The sequence below is a fragment of the Salvelinus alpinus genome, chromosome 32 (genome assembly GCF_045679555.1).
Source record: "Salvelinus alpinus chromosome 32, SLU_Salpinus.1, whole genome shotgun sequence".
NCBI classification, from domain to species: domain Eukaryota; kingdom Metazoa; phylum Chordata; class Actinopteri; order Salmoniformes; family Salmonidae; genus Salvelinus; species Salvelinus alpinus.
Genome location: NC_092117.1, coordinates 4,527,544 through 4,552,301, shown reverse-complemented (window position 1 = coordinate 4,552,301; position 24,758 = coordinate 4,527,544). Strand labels below are relative to the sequence as shown.

The 24,758-nt window shown below is 42.6% G+C and overlaps 1 protein-coding gene across 2 annotated transcripts in view; it reads left to right on the top strand.

Moving 5' to 3' along the window:
• LOC139562202 (prominin-1-A-like) overlaps positions 1-12,964 on the top strand; it is a 31,651-nt gene extending 18,687 nt beyond the window's left edge. For both annotated transcript variants that reach the window (XM_071379663.1, XM_071379662.1), the window contains exons 6-24: positions 58-121; positions 298-387; positions 635-831; positions 2,454-2,528; positions 7,146-7,209; positions 8,164-8,320; positions 8,427-8,579; positions 8,786-8,909; positions 9,031-9,119; positions 9,253-9,337; positions 10,438-10,581; positions 10,687-10,755; positions 10,874-10,960; positions 11,158-11,211; positions 11,338-11,418; positions 11,837-11,905; positions 12,152-12,241; positions 12,349-12,461; positions 12,728-12,964. In XM_071379663.1, coding sequence (XP_071235764.1) covers positions 58-121; positions 298-387; positions 635-831; positions 2,454-2,528; positions 7,146-7,209; positions 8,164-8,320; positions 8,427-8,579; positions 8,786-8,909; positions 9,031-9,119; positions 9,253-9,337; positions 10,438-10,581; positions 10,687-10,755; positions 10,874-10,960; positions 11,158-11,211; positions 11,338-11,418; positions 11,837-11,905; positions 12,152-12,241; positions 12,349-12,461; positions 12,728-12,779 — 1,857 coding nt within the window. In that variant the 3' untranslated portion in view covers positions 12,780-12,964. The remainder of the gene's footprint in view (positions 1-57; positions 122-297; positions 388-634; positions 832-2,453; positions 2,529-7,145; positions 7,210-8,163; positions 8,321-8,426; positions 8,580-8,785; positions 8,910-9,030; positions 9,120-9,252; positions 9,338-10,437; positions 10,582-10,686; positions 10,756-10,873; positions 10,961-11,157; positions 11,212-11,337; positions 11,419-11,836; positions 11,906-12,151; positions 12,242-12,348; positions 12,462-12,727) is intronic.
• The last annotated feature ends 11,794 nt before the right edge of the window (positions 12,965-24,758 follow it).

The following is a 24,758-nucleotide window of genomic DNA, read 5'->3' as shown; positions in this document are numbered from 1 at the left end:
CAATGTTACGTCGTCTCTCCCGTGTCTAAGTGCGTGTGTCTTCCATCCTCTCCTCAGCAAATTGATAGTGTGCTGATGGAGAGCAATGAGACAGTGGATGAAGTCACCCGAAGCCTCAATAGTGAGTACCTGAGCCTCTAGTCACATAATGCATCCCGAGTTCTGCAAAGTACAAACACACGGAAACAACTGTGATGCCAATCGTCGTTTTGACCCAGAAGTGACCAGCTGCCATTCGCAATTTGGGAAACACCGGTCAACAATTACATACATCTCTACCTTCTCTCTCGCTCCCAGATATAGGTAATCTGCTGGGCAAGGAGATCCAGAGAAGACTAGAGGGGCCCCTGAAACCTTCCCTGCAGTCTGTCAGAGATATAGCCAATGGTACAACTCCATCCTGTTTGTGTGTGTGTGTGTGTGTGTGTGTGTGTGTGTGTGTGTGTGTGTGTGTGTGTGTGTGTATTCCTCTTCCGATATTCTAACGGGTTTTTCCGTGTGTGTGCGCTTGTTTGTGTGTATGTTCCTCTTCTGATATAGGTTCATTTGAATGATCTACATTAGTTGTTTAACAAAGTGCTTTTTAAAGTCTTCTGGCATTTTAATATGTGTGTATGTTGCATTTGTATCCTAGTGGTGAACAGTACCAGTGTCCTGCTGGTGAGGTTAGACTCTACTCTAACCCAGTTCCAGTCGGATGTATCTGTGGTCCAGGCTAATGTTAGCTCTGTCAGAGACCGCATCAACAGCACACTGAGAAACCCTAACTGTACCGCGTGCTCTACCCATCAGTCAGAGCTACAGAAACTAACATTTGCCACCACTATCGCTGTGAGTACAACTTCGTTTCGTGTTGCCGCCTCTTCCTATTTCCACTATTGAATGCCAATTCCATGGTGGTTCTGGTACCCTGTTATCACCCTGTACACACTGGTGTGTGTCTTTTCATCCTACTGGTTTGTTCTTGATAAGGAAGGACTCAGGCCTTTTGTTAAACACAATCAACCTCTTGTGTGTTCCTGGTAACGTGTGTGTGTGTGGTTTTGGACAGTTTGTGGTGTGTGGAGATGGACTGTGTTTTGAGGAAATTGCCTTGCAACAGGAGGAACACATTGCTGGGTTAATGAGATTGATACGACACAGGCAAATGAGTAGAATTGACTCATGGTGTTATCTTTCGATGTCAGGTTTCAGGTTGTAATCTGACCTGACTTGTCCTTTCTTCCTCCTCCTACTCCCTCTGACGCACTCTCTCCTCTCCTCCCCCCTCTCAAACAGGCTACCACAAATGAAGGCTTGGGTTTCAGGAAAATTACAGCTCATAATGCATGCTCACATGCACACACACCTTGTCAGTGACACAAGACGAAACCAGACATTTCTGTCTGTTAGCAGTTGATGTTACTCTAAAATAACACAGACCCTTAAGCATATCGGGGGGAGAAAAATTGGTTTATTCGAAGAGGAGGACAAATCGTAGATGTTATGCTGAGAGGTAGATGTTCATTCTCCCCTGTCCTCAGTGATTCTCTCCACAGAACAAAGGGACAGGATGTCGTTTTATAACCCAGCCCTAGCCTGTGGTTGACCAATTAGAATTCCTTGCAATAAAACTGTGCCAATGGCCAAGTAACAAGTATCCTATTTCGGGCTCAATGTATAAACAATTTGGACCAATGAGAACTTGCCATGTAGCTATGAGTCCCGGACTGAAATTCCTCCCATGTCTCTGACCCATTGATCATTAATCCCTATTACAGGAAAAAAAAAACTATTTCCATTAATCGTTAGTACTCTAATGACGTTTAGTCCTCTTGACCTTTGGTACTCTATTGACCTTTCGTCCTCTGCATTGTGTATTTATCTTCTAAATACATGTCCAACAAAAGGCCTGAATAGTTCCATATAAATGTTGTTTTTAGACATCAGTTTATTTTATCATAGACAATGCAGTATTTCATTCATCCCAATCACTGATCTACTTCGATAACAAGCATCATTTTAAAATGTGATGATCTAGTTTCGTTTTGTGGAGTTTAAACACTTGATCGATGTATATAGCATAGAAGGGTGTAATTGTCTTTAGGACAGCTGTTTTTAGTCAAGACTTTCGTGTTTTTAACGTAATAGGTCATTGTTGTACCGTATGTTGGGTTTATGGTTTTGTTTAATGTTGTGTTAGTGTATGTTAGTTGTTTTGTCTGAAATATTGTTCCCCCTGCTGCTATTGGACCAGGTCTCTCTTGGAAAAGAGATGTTATCTCAATGAGAAAAACCGGGATAAATAAAAATAAATAAAGATAAGGCAGGCAATGTCAGCATAGTTGATAGTTCTGGCTTTGCTGCCCCCTTCTGCCAAAGCATAATAATGACATTTACTGCAAAGAAGTCATTGAAGATTATGAGCAGTTTGCAGTCTAAAGTGTGTGTGTATGTGTGTGTGTGTTCCACAGGTACCCAGTCTGCGTGAGCTGCAGTCGGCTGTTAATAACGTCACCAAGGCTGATCTAAACTCTAAAGTGAAAGAGGTGAGTCTGTCTGGACTTAAATAGACACATTTTTGAAGACTATGCATTTGGATAGTTCCATATGGGCTACGGAAGCGAAGACTATCAATTAACTAGTTGATTTTATATGCAACATATGTTCAATGTCCAAATGAGGTGTTTTGTGGCATGTCATGCAAAGTAATCATACACAACGGCACCTTTCTTGTTCTGTCAGTATTGCGTACTGTATGCCATTGTGGAAAACATGAGTAGAAATAGGTCAGGTCAGTCGGTCAGTGATCACAGATAATGTATCTCAGATTCATAATCAATGGGAATCCCTGTTTTGTAAGTACAGGTTAAGGTCACCTCTGCATGGAAGACAGTGAGTTAGTGTGTGTGTGTGCTTTTTAGAAGAATGTCGTCGGAGGGGGTGGCTGCTGTTTTAAGGGCTCCTACCCAATTGGGCTATTTTGTATGTTTTTTCCCATTGCTTGTAACTTATTTTGTACATAATGTTGATGCTACCATCTCTTATGACCGAAAATAGCTTCTGGATATCAGAACAGCGATTTCTCACCTCGAACTGGATAAAGATTTTTTGTTTAATGAGTTTGACGCGAAGGATATAAGGCCCAAATCCCCGTCATTCAGACAGGACTGTTTTGCTAGCACAGACTGGAATATGTTCCGGGATTCATCCAATGGCATTGAGGAGTGTACCACCTCAGTCATCGGCATCATCTATAAGTACGTCGACGACGTCGTCCCCACAGTGATCGCACGTACATATCCCAACCAGAAGCCATGGATTACAGGCAACATTCGCACCTAGCTAAAGGCTAGAGCTGCCGCTTCCAAGGAGCGGGACACTAATCCGGACGCTTATAAAAAATCCCGCTATGCCCTCAGACAAACCATCAAACAGGCAAAGCGTCAATACAGGACTAAGATTGAATCATACTACACCAGCTCTGACTCTTGTCGGATGTGGCAGGGCTTGCAAACTATTACAGACTACAAAGGGAAACTCAGCCTTGAGCTGCCCAGTGATGCGAGCATACCAGACGGACTAAATGCCTTTTATGCTCGCTTCGAGGCAAGCAACACTGAAGCATGCATGAGAGCACCACCTGTTCCAGATGACTGGGTGATCACGCTCTCCGTAGCCAATGTGAGCAAGACATTTAAACAGGTCAACATTCACAAGGCTGCGGGGCCAGACGGATTACCAGGACATGTACTCAGAGTATGCGCGGACCAACTGGCAAGTGTTTTCACTGACCTTTTCAAACACTCCCTGACCGGGTCTGTAATACCTACATGTTTCAAGCAGAACACCATAGTCCCTGTGCTTAAAAAAAGCAAAGGTAACCTGCCTAAGAGACTACCGCCCCTTAGCACTCACATCGGTAGCCATGAAGTGATTTGAAAGGCTGGTCATGGCTCACATCAACACCATCGTCCCAGAAACACTAGACCCACTCGAATTTGCATACTGCTCCAACAGATCCACAGATGACGCAATCTCAATTGCACTCCACACTGCCCTTTCCCACCTGGACAAAAGGAACACCTACAGTGCCTTGCAAAAGTTTTCATCTCCCTTGGTGTTTTTCCTATTTTGTTGCATTACAACCTGTAATTTAAATTACATACACAAAATAGTCCAAATTGGTGAAGTGAAATGAAAAAGTAACTTGTATAAAAAAAAAATATATATATATATATAAAAACAGAAAAGTGGTGCGTGCATAAGTATTCAACCCCTTTGCTATGAAGCCCCTAAATAAGATCTGGTGCAACCAATTACCTTTAGAAGTCACATAATTGGTTAAATAAAATCCACCTGTGTGCAATCTAAGTGTTACATGATCTGTCACATGATCTCAGTATATATACACCTGTTCTGAAAGGCCCCAGAGTCTGCAACACCAATAAGCAAGGGGTACCACCAACCAAGAAGTACCATGAAGACCAAGGAACTCTCCAAACAGGTCAGGGAAAAAGTTGTTGAGAAGTACAGATCAGGGTTGGGTTATAAAAAAATATCAGAAACTTTGAAAATCCCACGGAGCACCATTAAATCCATTATTAAAAAATGGAAAGAATATGGCACCACAACAAACCTGCCAAGAGAGGGCTGCCCACCAAAACTCATGGACCAGGCAAGGAAGGCATTAATCAGAGAGGCAACAAAGAGACCAAAGATAACCCTGAAGGAGCTGCAAAGCTCCACAGCGGAGATTGGAGTAACTCTCCATAGGACCACTTTAAGCCGTACACTCCACAGAGCTGGGATTTATGGAAGAGAACCCAAAAAAAAACATTGCTTAAAGAAAAAAATAAGCAAACATGTTCGGTGTTGTCCAAAAGGCATGTGGGAGACTCCCCAAACATATGGAAGAAGGTACTCTGGTCAGATGAGACTAAAATTGAGCAGAATGGCCATCAAGGAAATCACTATGTATGGTGCAAACCCAACACCTCTCATCACCCCGAGAACACCATCCCCACAGTGAAGCATGGTGGTGGCAGCATCATGCTGTGGGGACGTTTTTCATTGGCAGGGACTGGGAAACTGGTCAGAATTCAAGGAATGATGGATGGCGCTAAATACAGGGAAATTCCTGAGAGAAACCTGTTTCAGTCTTCCAGAGATTTGAGACTGGGACGGAAGTTCACCTTCCAGCAGGACAATGACCCTAAGCATACTGCTAAAGCAATGCTCGAATGGTTTAAGGGGAAACATTTAAATGTCTTGGAATGGCCTAGTCAAAGCCCAGACCTCAATCTAGTTGAGAATCTGTGGTATGACTTAAAGATTGCTGTACACCAGCGAAACACATCCAACTTGAATGAGCTGGAGCAGTTTTGCCTTGAAGAATGGGCAAAAATCCCAGTGGCTAGATGTGCCAAGCTTATAGAGACATACCCCAAGACACTTGCAGCTGTAATTGCTGCTAAAGGTGGCTCTACAAAGTATCGACTTTTGGGGGGGGTGAATAGGTATGCACGCTCAAGTTTTCCGTTTTTTTTTGTTTGTTGTATTTGTTGTATCAAATGATACAAACCCCCCAAAAATCTATTTTAATTCCAGGTTGTAAGGCAACAAAATAGGAAAAATGCCAAGGGTGGTGAATACTTTCGCAAGCCACTGTATGTGAGAATGCTGTTCATTGACTACAGGTCAGCGTTCAACACCATTGTGCCCTCAAAGCTCATCATTAAGGTAAGGACCCTGGGACTAAACACCTCCTTCTGCAACTGGATCCTGGACTTCCTAACAGGCTGCCCCCAGGTGGTAAGGGTAGGCAACAACACATCTGCCACGCTGATCCTCAACCCGGTGGCCCCTCAGGGGTGCGTGCTTAGTCCACCCCTGTACTCCCTGTTCACCCACGACTGTGTGACCAAGCATGACTCCAACACCATCATTAAGTTTGCTGACGACACAACGGTGGTAGGCCTGATCACTGACAATGATGAGATAGCCTATAGGGAGGAGGTCAGAGACCTGGCAGTGTAGTGCCAGGGCAACAACCTCTCCCTCAACATGAGCAAGACAAAGGAGATGATCGTGGACTACAGGAAAAGGAGGGCCGAACATGCCCCCATTCACATCGACGGGGCTGTAGTGGAGTGGGTCGAGAGTTTCAAGTTCCTTGGTGTCCAGAACACCAACAAACTATCATGGTCCAAACACACCAAGAAAGTCGTGAAGAGTGCACGACAAAACCTTTTCCCCCTCAGGAGACTGAAAAGATTTGGCATGGGTCCCTAGATCCTCAAAATGTTATACAGCTGCACCATCGAGAGCATCCTGACCGGTTGCATCACCGCCTGGTATGGCATCTGCTCGGCATCTGACCATAAGGCGCTACAGTGGGTAGTGCGTGCGGCCCTGTACATCACAGGGCCAAGCTTATTGCCATCCAGGACCTATATTCTAGGTGGTGTCAGAGGAAGGCCCAAAACATTTTCAAAGATTACAGTCACCCAAGTCATAGACTGTTCTTTCTACTTCTGCGTGGCAAGCGTTACCGGAGCGCCAAGTCTATGTCCAAAAGGCTCCTTAACAGCTTCTACCCCCAAGCCATAAGACTACTGAACAATTAATAAAACGGACACCCGGACTATTTGAAAACGGACACCCGGACCTTTGCTTTTACGCTGCTGCTACTCGCTGTTTATCTATGCATAGTCACTTTACCCCTACCTACTTGTGCAAATTCCCTCGACTAACATGTACCCCCGCACTTTTTTTTTACTGTAGTTTATTTAGTTAACACTTTTTTATCTTTATTTTCTTCAAACTGCATTGTTGGTTAAGGGCTTGTAAGTAAACATTTCACGGTAAGGTCTTCACATTCGGCGTATGTGACAGATTCGGTGCATGTTACAAATACAATTGGATTTGATTTGAGTGTTTGTGCGTGGGGGGGGGATAGACAATGCACTGAGGTTTACACACAGTTGCAATAGATTAGTGAAGTGTTACTGGCATGATACAGTAGTATGCATGGTCCTGTTCTGAGGGGGAAATTGAGATCCATGCGTGTTACTACATTTTTCATGCAAGTCCTCCATTGACTTCTATGCATCATTTATGAGTTACTGAGTTACTGAGTATGGTTCTGACTGTGTGTGTGTCAGGGAGAAGACTTCTTTGCCAGTATTCCCCAAAAAGTGACCAATGACACCAAGGACGTGGTACAGAGTGAGTATTTTACCTTCAATGTCACTACTAACTGTTATAGGACTAAGACACTACAACTACTCTGATTATTATTTGACCCTGCTGGTCATCTATGAACATCTTGAATAACGATCTGGCCTTAATGGCCTTGTACTCTTCTAATCTCTATCTGGCACAGCCAGAAGAGAACTGGGCACCCCTTAGAGCCTGGTTCCTCTCGGTTTTTTCCTAGATTCCTGCCTTTCTAGGGAGATTGTCAGAGCTACCGTGCTTCTACATCTTGTGGCAAAAAGTTTACATGGACAGAGTAGGATTAGCTCAGTTTCAAAGGTGTTTATTAAAATAATAGTTCAAAAGAAAAGAACAGGTCTCCCCCATGAGACCCTCTCCGGGATACCGTCCCGTGGGGATAAAAAAAACTGAACTGCCTTCTGTTATGTCTCGAACCGTCCCCAACTATACGGGAGTCCTTTCTTCCTCCAGTCTCTCTCCTGTATGCTGCCCTTCTGGCAGCTTTATGGGACTCATACGGCTGGTGAGAAATCAGCCCTTGATTACTCACCAACCCCAATTAGCCCCAATTAGTCCTGGCCGGAGATCCCGTCGAGGACCTGGCACGTCCAGCAGAGGGAGCCATCGCCTTGTGATGTACACTCCGTCTGTCACAAGACCTAGACGAGTCTCCCCCTGGTGGCAGACCTGCTGTACGCCACAATCTGCATTGCTTGCTGCTCTGGGTTTTAGGCTGGGTTTCTGTATAAGCACTTTGTGGAATCTGCTGATGTAAAAATTGCTTTATAAATCAATTAGATTCAGTTAAACTTCTGCCTTGTATAGGTCATTATGCACACCCACACTATCAAGAGTCTATGTCTACTAGCCTTACAGCCACATCTTATGCTTTAACCTTACCTAAATACCTTTAAAACTGACCTTGGATCAGTGTCTAGAGGTATATTCATCCTTCTCCCTCAGATGTGAAGCAGCAGCTTCAAGGCATCGAGAGACAAATCTCTGAGGTGAAGGGAAACATCCCTGTCTCTGCCCTCAGAAACATCTCAGACACACTGGGAGAGGCTCAGAGATACATCGGCATGTACTCACAACAGTCAGAGAGGGTAGAGATGACCAGGTAATGAACACACATACACATACACCCACACGCACACACATACACACACACTGACCTGACAGGACTGAACAGATAAGGTAAAGATCCTCTGTTTTTGTCTCTCTAGGTGGGGTGTGTGTATTATCCTGAGCTGTTTAGTTCTCCTGGTTGTAGTTTGTAACCTCCTGGGTCTGTTTTTGGGTCCGGTTGGGCTGAGCCCAAAGGACGAGCCAACAGAACGATCCAGCACCGCAGACTGTGGAGGAACCTTCCTCATGGCGTATGTACTGTCACTGTCACTGTGTGTGTGTGTGTGTGTGTGTGTGTGTGTGTGTGTGTGTGTGTGTGTGTGTGTGTGTGTGTGTGTGTGTGTGTGTGTGTGTGTGTGTGTGTGTGTGTGTGTGAGAGCATCGGCATAAGTGACGCTCGTGCCCTTAACCAAAGTCATCTAGTAAAAGAGTGATCTCAACGTATTTGTGTGTGTAGGGGTGCAGGGCTAAGTTTCCTGTTTTCCTGGCTCTTCATGCTGGTGGTGTTAGTACTGTTTATACTGGGAGGAAATGTCTACACACTGATCTGCCAGCCCTGGCGCAGTGGACAGCTACTACAGGTACACAAACACACTCACACGCCTACTCACACTCACACGCCTACACACACTCATACATCCACACACACACACAATAGATTCATTGACTCAGTGATTGATTGTGTGTCTCCCCCCTCCCCAGTTTGCTGACACTCCGGGCCTGATACATGGCTTCAATTTAGGAAAGACACTGGGTCTGAAGAGCAACCTGACACTCACTGAAGTATACAAGTATGTAGAAACATTATAAAGGGTTATACAAATTAAAATATCTGCTTTCTGCTTATTATAAGTCACTCGAAATGTCATGTTGTTTTTGTTCTGCTATTGTGCAATGTAACGATGTATTGTTGTGTGTTTGTAGTGATTGTGAAAAGAACAGGCCTCTATGGACAACACTCCATCTGTATGATCTCATAGACCTCAATGCTTTGCTCAACGTGTCCAAAGTACGACTGTCACACTACGATTTCTATTGTTTCTACTGTGTCACATATGGTTCCTACTCTGTCACGTATGGTTCCTACTCTTTCTACTCTGTCACGTATGGTTCCTACTGTTTCTACTCTGTCACGTATGGTTCCTACTGTTTCTACTCTGTCATGTATGGTTCCTACTGTTTCTACTCTGTCACGTATGGTTCCTACTGTTTCTACTCTGTCACGTATGGTTCCTACTGTTTCTACTCTGTCACGTATGGTTCCTACTGTTTCTACTCTGTCACGTATGGTTCCTTCTGTTTCTACTCTGTCACGTATGGTTCCTACAGTTTCTACTCTGTCACGTTTGATTCCTACTGATTCTACTCTGTCATGTATGGTTCCTACTGTTTCTACTCTGTCATGTATGGTTCCTACTGTTTCTACTCTGTCACGTATGGTTCCTACTGTTTCTACTCTGTCACGTTTGATTCCTACTGATTCTACTCTGTCACGTTTGATTCCTACTGATTCTACTCTGTCACGTATGGTTCCTACTGTTTCTATTCTGTCACGTATGGTTCCTACTGATTCTACTCTGTCACGTATGGTTCCTTCTGTTTCTACTCTGTCACGTATGGTTCCTACAGTTTCTACTCTGTCACGTTTGATTCCTACTGATTCTACTCTGTCATGTATGGTTCCTACTGTTTCTACTCTGTCATGTATGGTTCCTACTGTTTCTACTCTGTCACGTATGGTTCCTACTGTTTCTACTCTGTCACGTTTGATTCCTACTGATTCTACTCTGTCACGTTTGATTCCTACTGATTCTACTCTGTCACGTATGGTTCCTACTGTTTCTATTCTGTCACGTATGGTTCCTACTGATTCTACTCTGTCACGTATGGTTTCTACTCGATCACATATGGTTTCAACTTTTTCTATCACCATATACTGTCTATTGATGATCACTGGGAATCACTTTACATGGGGATTTAATTCCCAAATGAATCATCTTATGTTTCCACTTCCAAATTGGTGTAAAGGCCATATTTTAAACCATCTGCTCTCCTAGGACAATTTTTCCTCTAGTCCTTCTAATTACGTGTTGACCTCTCCCCTCCCAGTACACAGAAGAGATTCAGCAGCACTTTAATAGTAGTGAGATCAAACTGTCTACCATCACCCTGCTCACCCATGAGATACGCAAACAGCTACACAGCTTCTCTGACAAGGCCCTTGATGTCGACTTCAGCTCTGTCACACAGCAGGTACAAAGTGTGTGCGCATCTGTGTGACCTTTGGTCTCATAGTTTGTATCGAATTTGAGTATATATCATATGACATACCATAACTGTTTCTACATCTGTTTTTAGATCAACAATATTTCCAGCATTAATCTGGATGAAACAGCAGACAGGCTAGACCAACTTGCTTCTGTTCAAGTGAGTAGTAAAACCCACTCAGTCATCATCGGATAATGTGATCCTCAGTGTGGACTGTGCATATGGACATTTGTAGAAAGACACTAAATGGGAAGCATGTCCCGCCGTCTCCCTCCAGACCGGTGTTAAATTAGAGCTGACACAGGAGGCTACAGACCTGAGAGCGATCCAGTTCTACGTGAACACTGCCGTCATCCCACAACTGGTACGTCCGACCGGCCTGGCGCTGTCGGTTTCTGCTCTGGACAATGTCGGCTAAATGTCCCGTGCGTGTGGTTGTACTAAATGTACAGCTATCCGAACTCTCTATGACTATTTCGTCAATTCGTCAGAGGTCATTAATTCAGAGCAGAGTCATGTTGTGTACACATGTAGATATAGTGTCTGCCTTTTGTGTTTCAGACTCGTTTGAACTCCACCATAGATGCCCTCGGTGTCGTAGCGTCACATATCAACGTGAGTATGCGGCCGAATGTTCCGGAAAGCATGAGCAGCGAGTGTTCTTTCATGAGACCCCGTCACAATCTAGCTGTGCAACGCGCGCTCATCCCTTCTCTCTTTCTCTCTCCCTCTCTTCTTTAGCGCACAGTAGGAGATCTGTTGAGTAAAGTGGGAACAGCTCAAGACTTCCTCGACACTAACACTTCACAGATTGTCAAGGCCGTGAGTAGCCACACACACGCACATCCCGTCACGAAAAAAAAACTTTACAACCAGAAAACGACGTCATATGCCACATTTACCGCACTGTGTTTATTTTCTATAAAGATAAACCATTTAATCTGGTTCATGACTTTGTGTTCTGTGCAGTGAAGAGGGAGAGATGAGTTCTGATGAGTGTGACAAGCACAGCTCTCTGTCTGACTTATCCTGTAGCACCACAGCCATTACTCACATCTTAGCTCACAAGGCCCACTTCACATAGTTACAGCGAAGTCCCCCTGATTCTCTGCTGCAAAGCTCCACTGACTCTCATGACTTCTGAGTGTATCGAATTTACACGTCTCTCTCGCTCTCTCTCTCTGTCTCTCTCTATCTCTCTGTCTCTCTCTCTGTCTCTCTCTCTCTCTCTCTGTCTCAGGAGAGTAGGGCGTTCCTAGACTGTCAGATGGGGTACTTCACGGCGTACGCTGACTGGGCTAATTTCACGGTGTGTTCACTTAGTGTACTACTGTTACTGTGTCACTGCATTACTCTACCGTGTGTGTTTGGTTTAATTTTAGGTTCCTATGTTTGTGTGTGTGGTTTAGCCTCAACCATACGTGTAAGAAGGTGTGGTTGTGGTTGATCATCTTCGGTTGACACGGCCTGGGTTTTAGGCTGGGTATATAAAATACAATTGACTGACACATTTGATTGATTGACACTTCTGTGTGTGTGTGTGTGTGTTTCGTAGATCACTCAACAGGTTGGTCTCTGTGGCCCAGTGGCAGAAGCTATGGACTCAGCTGAGGTTATAGTCTGCTCAAACATGGTGCAATCTCTGGTGAGAAAACTATTACAGACAGACAGGCAGACAGGCAGACAGGCAGAAAAGGATTCACTGTGCTAATCTAACATTGTTTATTAACCTAAATGTGTGTGTTTGTCCAGAACGCATTCTGGTTCAGTCTGGGCTGGTGTACGATCTTCCTGGTCCCCAGCATCATCTTCTCCATCAATCTGGCCAAGTTCTACAGGAGAATGAAGCACAGCGATATCTACGAGTGAGTAGCTAAGATATTTACACACATGCATCCGATGATTGCACTTAGGTACTGGGTGGGCCCCATATCCCCCCGCCTCATATCATCTTATCTTCTTATTCAATACGACATAAAAAGGCTGAACCGATCCTTTGTCAGCACTACTACTGCGAGACTCTTTGTGAATACGGGCCCAGGACACTATGATTGAAACGTTGTTGTGATAAAGGGGGTGTGGGACCAAGATACAAACTCTTTTTTTTCTTGTTTCATCTTTCTCCCCACAGCAACCACATAGCCATGAACATCATCCCCCGAGCCCAAATCCAACCCTACTGAGCTGAGGGAAAGAGGACTGGCCAGGACTGTTACTGCCCTCAGGGACTACAACCATGACTCTGTCACAACTCCCTGACAGAGGATCATGGAGCATTTCAAACAGAACTCTGTCACCTAAATAAGAATTTGTTCTTAATTGACTTGCCTAGTTAAATAAATGTTAAATAAAGAAAGAAAGAAAGAAACCTTCATAGAAATCAAATGATTGTCACTAACAGGACTCTGGCACACCTACCTAAAACTACTACATGGGAACATTCAAAACAGGACTGAACACAATCACATGGTGTATTTCAATAAGGAAGTGGTACTCTCCCTCATTGATGGACTGAAATGGAGGAGCGATCTCACACTCACTTAATGGACAGAGGAACTGTTTTCTGGAGACGGCATGTGCGCCACACATGCGCCTCATATTTCCATGCTGTGTGTCAGGAATTAAAGGCCACATTCTCAATGTCTGCAGTACGCAGACAGACAGACAGACAGACAGACAGACAGACAGACAGACAGACATCCCTCCCTCCCTCCCTCCCTCCCTCCCTCCCTCCCTCCCTCCCTCCCTCCCTCCCTCCCTCTCAGGAGTGTTGCAGGATAAAATGCAATCTACATAAACTCAACATTTCCCAAATGTGGTTCATGATATCTAATGGATTGACTGTATGTATATAACGTATGTTTTCAACCAGTATTTTTGGTATAATGATACAGTATATATGAAATCAAATAGGATAGGTATTCAATATAATGTTTATGATCATTTCATTGTGAGGTTTTTAGTTTTTATTGAATTTAAAAAAAAAAATAATAATTATACTGACTGAAATATGTGATTCCGCGATGATAAAATGTTGTGCCAAATAATGAGTAGGATGTTTATGTTACAAAGCACTTTATTAGGTCTGTTTATATATTTCCATTTTTTTTTTAGCATTGTGCAAATTACTGTAATTAAAGATTTGCTGCTGATAGAGATGACTGTGTGTCAGCTAATTCTTTCTCAAATGTGTCACTGTTATAGTACTTTGTACTATAGCATGTTTCTGATAGAATAGCATCAACGGCCAGCAGAAACGAGTTCTGCATTAGATTATTGTTTACAGGATGCGGTCTAAAAATGGAACAAATCAATCGATGCGTGTAGTTTTACGGCACAGATGCACCTGAATCAGTGAACACAGCCTCTCAGCATCACAATGGGGGAGAGAGGGAGGTGGGGGATGGAAGCATGGATATCAGGGTTGGAATTTGAACCCAAATGACGTATCTGCGGTTTTCTAGCCTCTTGGAGCAGCCTTGCTCTCTCACCATCAGTCCTTCTCTCTCTCCACAGCAGGATTTTCTAACAAAGAGATAAGACTCCCCATTGTCTTCAGGCTGTTGGCATCACTCCAAGGGCTCCTCGACTGAGAGGGCAGACTACAATCTGACGCAAGACAATGAGTGGGTGCCGGTCCTCTGTGCACCTCCCTTCCCTCCCACCATTCTCTCCCTTCTCCATAGATGCACACACACACAGTTCCATAGCCATGACAATAAGGAGTGGTGCTGCTCAGCAGACATGGTATGGGCATTGTTCTCATAATTAGCATACAGGAGAAAAACAACGTTTAACCAACTGCACTGGTTCACACACAAGGCTGTGTGGAGCTATAAAGAGATTTGGTCATTGCTGGGCTATGGCCATATTGAGGTTAAAATCCAAAGTTATGGGAGCAGTGGGTAATGTGTCTTGAATGTAGCTCTAGTAAATGTAGTATTTCCTCAATTTCTGTGATTGGTCTGTTTGAGCTATCTTGCCAACTCCTATGGCACGAGCAGATCTGGTACCAGGCTAGTTTAAACAAAGGGTAACAACTATGTTTTTGAAACTCGGAGTGAGTTGGCGATGTCAACGACCTATCAAACAGAACAACCTGTGGGAGCCATGCCATATGGTGAGGATGACAAACTATTCACAAAACAGAGAAGGTCAAAACAGAAAAGGGCACTTCTCACAGTGACACACATACTGGGCACATTCCAGATAGACAAATGCTAAGTCCTGCGTAGAATATCAGATCTTTACCATCTTTACCACATCACTATGTTATAATGATCTTGTAAACTTTGCAAGCTTGCACACAATATGGTTATCTGGAACGCACCCAATGACACAACTACTGTAGTTAGCCTGGGTACCTGACAACGACCAGTTAGCGTAAATCAGAAATAAGCTGACAAAATATTATACAATCCAATCAAACAGTTTATTCCAAAATAGCAAACATACACAAACAAACAGAGACCACGTTGAAGTTGTAACTTTTATAACACACATATGTTGCATTCATTCATAAATACCCAAACATTTTGTATCTGTGTGGCTGAAAATGAAACACTGCTGGACAGTTTTCAGAACTGATCGGGAAATAAACATTTTGATAACAGGCAATACAAATGGGGAACTCCGCCTGTCAAAATGGAGCCAAGGCAAATAAACAAAGACTTCCTTTTAAGAGCACAATCACCTGGAGCGGCAGGTATCCTAGTGGTTAGAGCATTGGGCCAGTAACTGAAAGGTTGCTGTAATGAATCCCCGAGCTTACAAGGTCAAAATCTGTTGTTCTGCCCCTGAACAAGGCAGTCAACCCACTGTTCCCCCGGTAGGTCGTCATTGAAAATAAGAACTTGTTCTTAACTGACTTTCCCAGTTAAATAAAGGTTCAATTTAAAAACATGTCTGGATTGAACAGTAGGATACTAGGCAATGGGATTTTCTGTTATTGTCATGTTCTAAAGCTTTACACATCCATTCAAGCCATTGAGCCATCTAATCCTACTGGTTTCAGTTTCATTCTGGCACAAGCTTCACTTATTGATCAGTCAATGTCAATGATTGGCCAGAGAGAATATACACAGTCTGTGATTAAAAGGTAATGGAAATCAAGAGACATTTTGGCCCTCCAGGACCTAGGACATACTCATCATATGCACCGTGAAACATCAAACAGAACGTCATCACAGCATCTCATGAGTCATATCCTGCGTCCCAATTCTCAACCCTTTTCGCTCTAGTATGCACTCCCCCACATGGATTTAAAAGCATAGGATTGGTGTAATAACCCGTGCTTACACTAGCCCTATGCTGTTTAATCTATGTGGGGTATTTCCTTGAACCACTTAAAGGAAAAGGATGGAGAATTTGGGCACAGAGCAAATTCATCTTTGGCTCTCAGAGCAGGCGACCAGTTTTTCCTGGCCGAGTCGTGTGATCAGGAAAAGCTCATCGCCCCGTCTCACACACCATCCCATGGTCACCATCCCATGGTCCTGACTGCTGTATCTATAGCGGTGGTGGTGACGGCATTAGAGCAGATATGTGTGAGGGTCAGCAGCTCTCTGAAGGAACTCAGTCTGTCCGGTAGCATTCTGGAGTCTCACTGTGTCTGCTTCAGCAGGCCACATTTGGTGAGCACAGCATTCAGTCGGTTAGGCTGTATTACCAATTTACAGGATATAGTGCCTACAGAAAGTTTTAACACCCCTTGACTTTTTCCACATTTTGTTGTATTACAGCCTGAATTTAAAATGGATTGAATAGATATTTTCTGTTACTGGCCTACACACAACCTATAAAGTCAAAGTGAAATTATGTTTTTAGACATTTTTTACAAATTCATATTTAAAAAAAATCTGAAATGTCTTGTGTCAATAAGTATTCAATTCCTTTGTTCTGACAAGCCTAAATACGTTCAGGAGTAAAAATGTGCTTACCAAGTCACATAGTAAGTTGCATGGAGTCACTCTGTGTGCAATAATAGTGTTTAACATGATTTTTGAATGACTACCTCATCTCTATACACACATACAGATAGTTGTTACCGTCCCACAGTAGAGCAGTGCATTTTAAACACAGATTCAACCACAAAGACCAGGGAGGTTTTCAAATGCCTTGCAAAGGGCACCTAATCGTTTTTTAAATTTTTTAAAGCAGACACTGATTATCCCTTTGAGCATGGTGAAGTTACTAATTACATTTTGGATGGTGTATCCATATACCCAGTCACTACAAAGATACAGGCGTCCTTCCTAACGCAGTTGGGGAAAGGAAGGAAATCGCTCAGGGATTTCACCATGAGGCCAAGAGTGAAAACAGTTACAGAGATGAATGGCTGTGATAGGTGAAAATGAGGATGGATCAACAATACTAACCTGCATGACAGTGAAAAGAAGGAAGCCAGTACAAAATAAAAATATTCCAAGACATGGATCCTGTTTGCAATAAGGCACTAAAGTAAAACTGGGGGAAAAAAATTGGCAAAGACATGAACTATTGGTCCTGAATACAAAGCGTTATGTTTGGGGAAAATCCAACACGACACGTCACTGAGTACCACTAGTCATATTGTCAAGCATGGTGGTGGCTGCATCATGTTATGGGTATGCTTGTGTCGTGTCTTTGCAACGTCATGACACTTGTCATCGGCAAGGACTAGGGAGTTTAGGATTAAAATAAACGGAATAGAGCTAAGCACAGGCAAAATCCTAGAGAAAAGCCTGGTTCAGTCTGCTTTCCAGGAGACAAATTCACCTTTCAGCAGGGCATCAACCTAAATCAGTGGTTCCCAAACTGTGGGGCACCCACCTGGGGTGCAAGGGGTCGGCAGGGGGAGCTATTTATAACTTGTCCAAAATGTCCAGATCAACTAGTCCATGTCAGCTAATGTTTTGTAGCCCATAGATTATGTTGTAATGTTTGAGTCCCTCAAACATCACACAAATACACATTAGACATGGCAAAATGTATAGAATTGCAAGAAAATAAGCTTTAAAAACAGCAAAATATTCTCTGCATCTCATGACAAAATTTTAAGAATGGCAGGAAATAAGCTTTAAACCTAAAAGAGGGGTGTGAATAGTGCTTGTGCTCATAGAAATAGATGTGGCATGCACATGTGCGGGATGTTGTCCAATGTTCAAAAGGGGGCCTGATTGAAAAAGATTGGGAACCCCTGACCTAAAACACAAATATACACTGGAGTTGCTTACCAAGACGATATTGCATGTTACTGAGCGGCTTAGTTAAAGTTCACTTATATCGGCTTGAAAATCTATGGCAAGACTTGAAAATGGCTGTCGAGCAATGATCAACAACCAACTTGACAGAGTTTGAAGATTTTTTAAAAGAATAATGTGCAACTTTTGTACAATCCACGTTTTCGAAAGCTCTTAGGTTGTGGCTACACTTTACACTTACATGCGACTTCTGCTAGCAGAATACGAAGCTCGCATTGAAAAGACTGGTATATAGGCACAAAAGTCTTTTAGTGGTCTGGATAGTGTTCAGATCTATCAGGAAGGGGTCAGGGATGCACTGTGCGCGGATTTCTTCTCAGTCTGGATACAATCAGGCTACGGAAAGTGCATACAGTGGGCAACGTCATCAGCACTCCTCCCACGTCTCCAGAAAACGAGAGGCACCTTTGCATTATAACGTTGGAGGAAATACGTTCCTAGCATGTGGAAATGTGTTTGCTGGCCTCAAATGCTAGCCAGCTAGCTAATATTTAGAATAAAAAATGTGTTTGGCTAGAGTTATGCTAACTTGTTTGCAATCCCTTTAGCGTTGCTGGCTAGCTTGTTGGCTAACTAGAGGTTAGCTGGCTACTTACATTAGCTACTACCATCAGTTGTTGTATTATCATATTCTGCCTATTCCACCGTTTGTAGAAGGCATACTGTCATTTGAATATAGCACGGGAATGGACACAATGTGGACATGGTGGACAAATGTAAATGTAGACAGATGAGGTGTTCAGAACTCCATTCTCAGAATACAAAAGCTGCATAACTGTCAAGTCTAGACTTACCCAGAAAGAGACTCACAGCTGTAATCGCTGCCAAAGGTTATTTTAACATGCATTGACTTAGGAGTGTCAATACTTATGCAAATGAGATATTTCTGTATTTAATTGAATACATTTGCAAAAATGTCTAAAAACATGTTATCTTTGTCATTGTGGGATATTGTGTACATGGGTAAGAAAGAAAACAATATATTTGTCACGTTCTGACCATAGTTCTTTTGTATTTTCTTTGTTTTAGTGTGGTCAGGGCGTGAGTTGGGTGGGTAATCTATGTTTTCTATTTCTGTGTTGGTTTTCTGTGTTTGGCCTGATATGGTTCTCAATCAGAGGCAGCTGTCAATCGTTGTCCCTGATTGGGAACCATATTTAGGTAGCCTGTTTTCTGTTGGGTTTTGTGGGTGGTTGTCTTCAGTCTTTGTGTGTCTGCACCAGATAGAACTGTTTTGCTTTTCACTTTGTTGTTTTTTGTATTTTGAGAAAAGCTGTAACTTATCGGAATAAGATTTTTGTTCTGCGTTCAGATTTTAAAAGCAAAGTAGTAGAGGAAGAGTTCATATGCTCAATTTTTTGGTCTAAATTGTTGGCAAAGTGATCAAAGTAGCTGATTTGTGTCAAAAGTTACATTGTTGCATTTAAAGTGAATGGAATGTTGAAAGTGATGATTTCACAAAATGGGGCCTTTTAGAGTGTTGAGAAAAGCCCATGAAAGTGGATAGAGGACAAAAAGCGTAATAGTTTAAAATAAATCTAAAAGTTGTATACAAGCACACTATTCCAGACCGACCTGCACTGTTTTAAAAAGTTTGAATGCCGCTTCTAGCTTAAACAGTGTAGGAGTATCCTTCCAAATTAAAAGAAAGAAGAAGGTCTAAGAATTAAAGTGGGGACTGTTGCTTCGCAAGCCTCATTAAAAATGTAGAATCTTTCGAGGTGGTTCCACAGCTCTGTTAGCCTGAGTCCCGGATCTGTCTGTACCTCGGGTTACTGCACTGCACAAAACATTTAGAGAATCAGTTTAAATTCAAAATCACAGCAAAAGGCACACAAAAAAAGACATACATTTTAGAAAACAATCATTTAGGCACTTTAAAACAATGATCTTTATCCATCGTGCTTCATATACAAGGTTTGATCTCCAGACTTTAACCTTTAACCCAGGCATGACAAATAAACAATAAATAGGATGTTCTAGAATACTGACAATGGGAAAGCTCATCTGTCTGTATGTGTGTTTGAACCATGTGGCAGAAGACAGAGGGGGAGAATGCTATCAGAGGGAGAGAAAGAGGAGACAGAGAGCAGAGATGGTGACAAGGAACGCTAACAAAAGAAAGAGAGAATCCCAACAGTGGATAGGAAGAGAGAAAAAAATGTTAGGAGGGTCTTACATCTATAATGACATTAGTGTTACTGGACACATGCAGGGAGACGTGACCTGGTGCAGCGTGCCTAGTCTGTGTGCGTGTGCACGTGGTGTGTGCATGTCTGCATGGTGCGTGTGCACGATATGCCTTTGTGGGGTTGGGGTAGACCCAAACCAAGGGCATAACAGTTATCCCTAATTCAATTACAGGTGCTTGAAGACGGTTAGTCACCTCTACTCTACAGGGAAGTTTGGTAGGAATGTACTAGGTGGGACTGAAGAAAGGTACTAGAGAGAAGGACAGGGGAGAGATTGGAGAGAGGGCTAAGAGGAGAATGGAAATAGAGAGAACGCAGAGAGTGTTTTAAGAAGTAGGAATATTTGATTGTGTTTTATTCATAGGATATCCATCTACCGCTAGAAGAAAATGGGCACACTTTTTTTACTGAAGAGCTGTATACATTTCTTGAATAATATGTTTCGCCATAGATTTTTTTCCCACTGCTGCTGGAAAAGGTGTCACTATGTCAATGTTATTGTCAAACAGACACGGTTCAGTAAAAGATAGTTTAAGTTGAGCATAACTGTTGACTGATTTTATGAGTAACAAACTAAACCCAGAAGTTTCGTACCAGAGACTAAACCTTTACCCCCTAAAGCTCCAGGGTTAAAAATATTCAAAACAAATTAAATATTCAACACAGAATCAGGGTCCGATAACTGTATCACAACGGGCTGACAAAGGGCTTTATACAGTAGAACACCTGGGATGATTTGACACAGTTGGCAAAAGCAAAAAAAAACAGATCCGGGTTGTGTACAGTAGGCCCGAAATAGAAGATAGCATTTTGAACGACAGGAGGCACTACCTGAACATGAGAATGTTAATTGTAGCTTTAACATTTTCCATTTGAAAACATGTTGTTTTTTGTGCCTACAAGCCACAACAATAAATGAATATTGAGCAAGTTGATGAGTGTCACGATCATCTACTGAAGAGAGTGAGGACCAAGGCACAGCGCGTGGAAAGTACATATTTTATTTTAAAAGAGGAAAAACACAAAACGAACACTATACACAAACTAACCAAAACAACAAACAGACGACCGTGAAGCTATACAAAAAGCAGTGCTGACACAAAACACTTCAACATAGACAATTCCCCACAAACAGCTAAAGCCTATGGTTACCTTAAATATGGCTCCCAATCAGAGACAACCATAACCAGCTGTCTCTAATTGAGACCCAATTCAGGCAACCATAGACTTTCCTAGACACCTACACTGAACACTAAACCATCCACTCTACTAAACCATACAACACCCTAGACAATACAAAAACACACAAACTTCCCCATGTCACACCCTGACCTAACTAAAATAATAATGAAAACAAAGATAACTAAGACCAGGGTGTGACAATGAGAAAAAAATACAAATAAAAAAAGAGGGCAGTTACAGTTTTTTCCAATTGCTAACACACTAAAATGACATGCACAGCGCAATTATTTAAACTGACACACAGAGAGCAAAACCTCTTCTCAAGTCACCAAAAGTCTAAACACATTTTCTGCTTTACACACATTTTGCAATTCAAAATGGCACTTTTTAAATGCACTGCACACAGTTCTCTGCATAAGACACAACAATCTGACATAAAGTCACATGTTTGCCATTTCAAAACACTGCCATTCGAAATGACACTACATGAGCTAATTGGCCAATACATGTGCCACCTGGCCAAACACCTCAATGGTTAATTGTTAACATTTCAATCAGGAAGTAAGCACTATGAAAAGACCACAGGTGAGCACCTTTTGTTTTACAACAACAATGGAAGCCGTTGCAGAGAGAGGAAGAGGAAGAGGGAGGGTGAGAATGTCGCCTGTGTCATCCGAACAGTTAGACTGGAGTACAGGAATGTAACCAACATTTCTTTCACACTATGTAGTACACCCCATGTCATAGTGTATCAGTTGGGTGACACCTGTTTACTTCATGAATGGCTGATGTCATACACTAACTGCACAAATTTCCTGTAGAATTTACTCTACTGTGGGGGAAATATCTTTAGGCTGCATTGTCCAAGCTCTATATTTTAGTTTTTTTGTTTTTCTAAAGGACTGAGAGACACAACCATGGTGGAGGAAGGGCCCAAATGTTCACCGGGGTACAGGAAGCTGCCATTGTAAACTTGGTTTTGGAAAATAATGAAATCAGGTTACGAGAAATTAAAAGACAACAAGACAACACCATATTCAACAACATTCAACAAGTCAGTCTGTCCACATTGGCTCGCATTCTCAAGCAAAACCAAATCAGAATGAAACAACTTTATAAGGTGCCGTTTGAGAGAAACTCTCAAAGAAACAAAGAGGTCAGACGAGCATATGGATGTAAGTACAATATTGACTGCAGTACACTACACGCAGCATTGTTTCCCAGTGTAGTGGATAACACCATATTGACTGCTTTTGTTCTTTGTTTTCAGGGAGTACTGGAAATGGATGCTCATGCAATCCCACATGAGTTCATCTTTATAGATGAGGCTGGGTTCAACCTAGCAAAGACCAGAAGAAGGGGGAGAAACGTCATTGGCCACAGAGCCATTATAGATGTTCCTGGCCAACGTGGTGGGAACATCACAATGTGCGCTGCCATCTCCAATACGCATGGTGTCCTCCACCGTCATGCCAACCTTGGACCATACAACACAGCCCATATTCTCACATTTCTGGACAGACTCCACAACATTCTCATACCACCAGAGCGTATGAATGATGCAGACCATCAAAGAACCCGGTACGTTGTAGTATGGGACAACGTGAGCTTTCATCGTGCAGCCCCAGTCCAAAACTGGTTTGCTGACCTCCCACCATTTCTCGTGCAATACCTCCCACCATACTCACCATTTCTGAACCCCATAGAAGAGTTATTTTCGGCGGTGGAAGGTATATACGACCGGCAGCCCTTTGTGCGCATGCCTCTTGTGCAGGCTATGGAAGAGGCATGTGATGAGATTGATGTGGGTGCGATTCAGGGATGGATAAGGCACTCAAGGCGCTTCTTCCCTCGATGTCTGGCAAGGGAAGATATTGCCTGTGATGTGGACGAGGCGTTGTGGCCAGACCCAGCTGTGCGGCAAGATGCTGCCTAATTATTTTTCTTGCCTCTTTTTTTCTATATATTTTTTCTGCAATTTTCTTTTTCAGTTTACTGTTTTTTTGTGAGCATATTTTTGTTCAGTCCAATGTAAATATATCTGCTGTGCATATGTTGCACTGACTTGTTTGGTGAAAAAAAAAATAAAAAATGTTTCAACCGCATGTGTGTGTGTGTGTGTGTATCTGCAAATATTTCTGTGCATCTGAAGAATTTTCTACAATTTGAACTATTTTAGTATTATGGCAAAGCATACTAAAGATGAGAGTGCTTTTCATTATGCCCAACAGTGTGTAGTTGGTTAGACAAAAATCTGGTAATATGAAGTGTGTGCCATTTTGTGCAAACGTTTGATTTTGATAATGCTATATGTATTTTGGTTGCAATGCTTCATTTTGCAGGATATATGAGGTATTTTGCAGTTTGGGTGTGTGGTTTTGTGAATTGTGTTAAGTATTTTGATAAAACCAGCCTAGTTTGCAAAATTGTGTTTTAGCAATTGGGAAAAACCTTAATGTGTTTCAACCACACTACAGACAAGAATGGTAGCTCTGTGACATGCACATGTAATAACATCAATACATACACTGAGTATACCAAACATTAGGAACACCTTCCTGATATTGAGTTGCACACCCCGCTTAGACCTCAGAACAATCTCAATTCGTCGGGGCATGGACTCCACAAGGTGTCGAAAGCGTTCCACCGTGATGCTGGCCCACGCTGACTCCAATGCTTCCCACAGTTGTGTCAAGTTGGCTGGAAGTCCTCTGGGTGGTGGACCATTCTTGATACACAAAAATATTTCTTTAACCTGTCTCCTCACCTTCATCTACACTGATTGAAATGGATTTAACGAGTGACATCAATAAAGGGATCATAGCTTTCACTTGGATTCACCTCGTCAGTCTGTCATGGAAAGAGCAGGTGTCCTAAATGTTTTGTATACTCAGTGTATATTTAAGCAATAAGGCCCGAGGAGGTGTGGTATATGGCCAATATACGACGGCAAAAGGCTGTTCTTATGCAATGCGGAGTGCCTGGATACAGCCCTTAGCCGTGGTATATTGGCCATTTACCACAAACCCCTGAGGTGCCTTATTGTTATTATAAACTGGTTATCAACGTAATTAGAGCAGTAAAAATAAATGTTTTGTCATACCCGTGGTATACGGTCTGATATACCATGGCTGTCAGCCAATCAGCATTCAGGGCTCGAACCACCCAGTTTATAATAGACTTAAATCGAAAGAACATTAATAGCCTATCAAATGCAAGACAGCATTCTACTCGGTGTGCATTCCTGATCACACAATAATACTTAAATAACACCACGTGTATATACACATTTTAAAATACAAAATGAAAGTCAAAGAGAGGTATGTACAATGGTAAGATTTAGTAGTCATTTAATAACCTGGAAAAACTTTAAAGTGATATTTTGTTCGGAATGTACGCTGTCAGCTATGGCCATTAATCTGCCTATGATTGACAACAGCACATAAACTCATAAAGCCTGCCTAAAGGAGAAACATTTGTTTTGTTGACCGACTTCGTTGTTCGGGCACAGCCCTGCTCCAGTCTATAGGAAGCACTGAAGAGATAC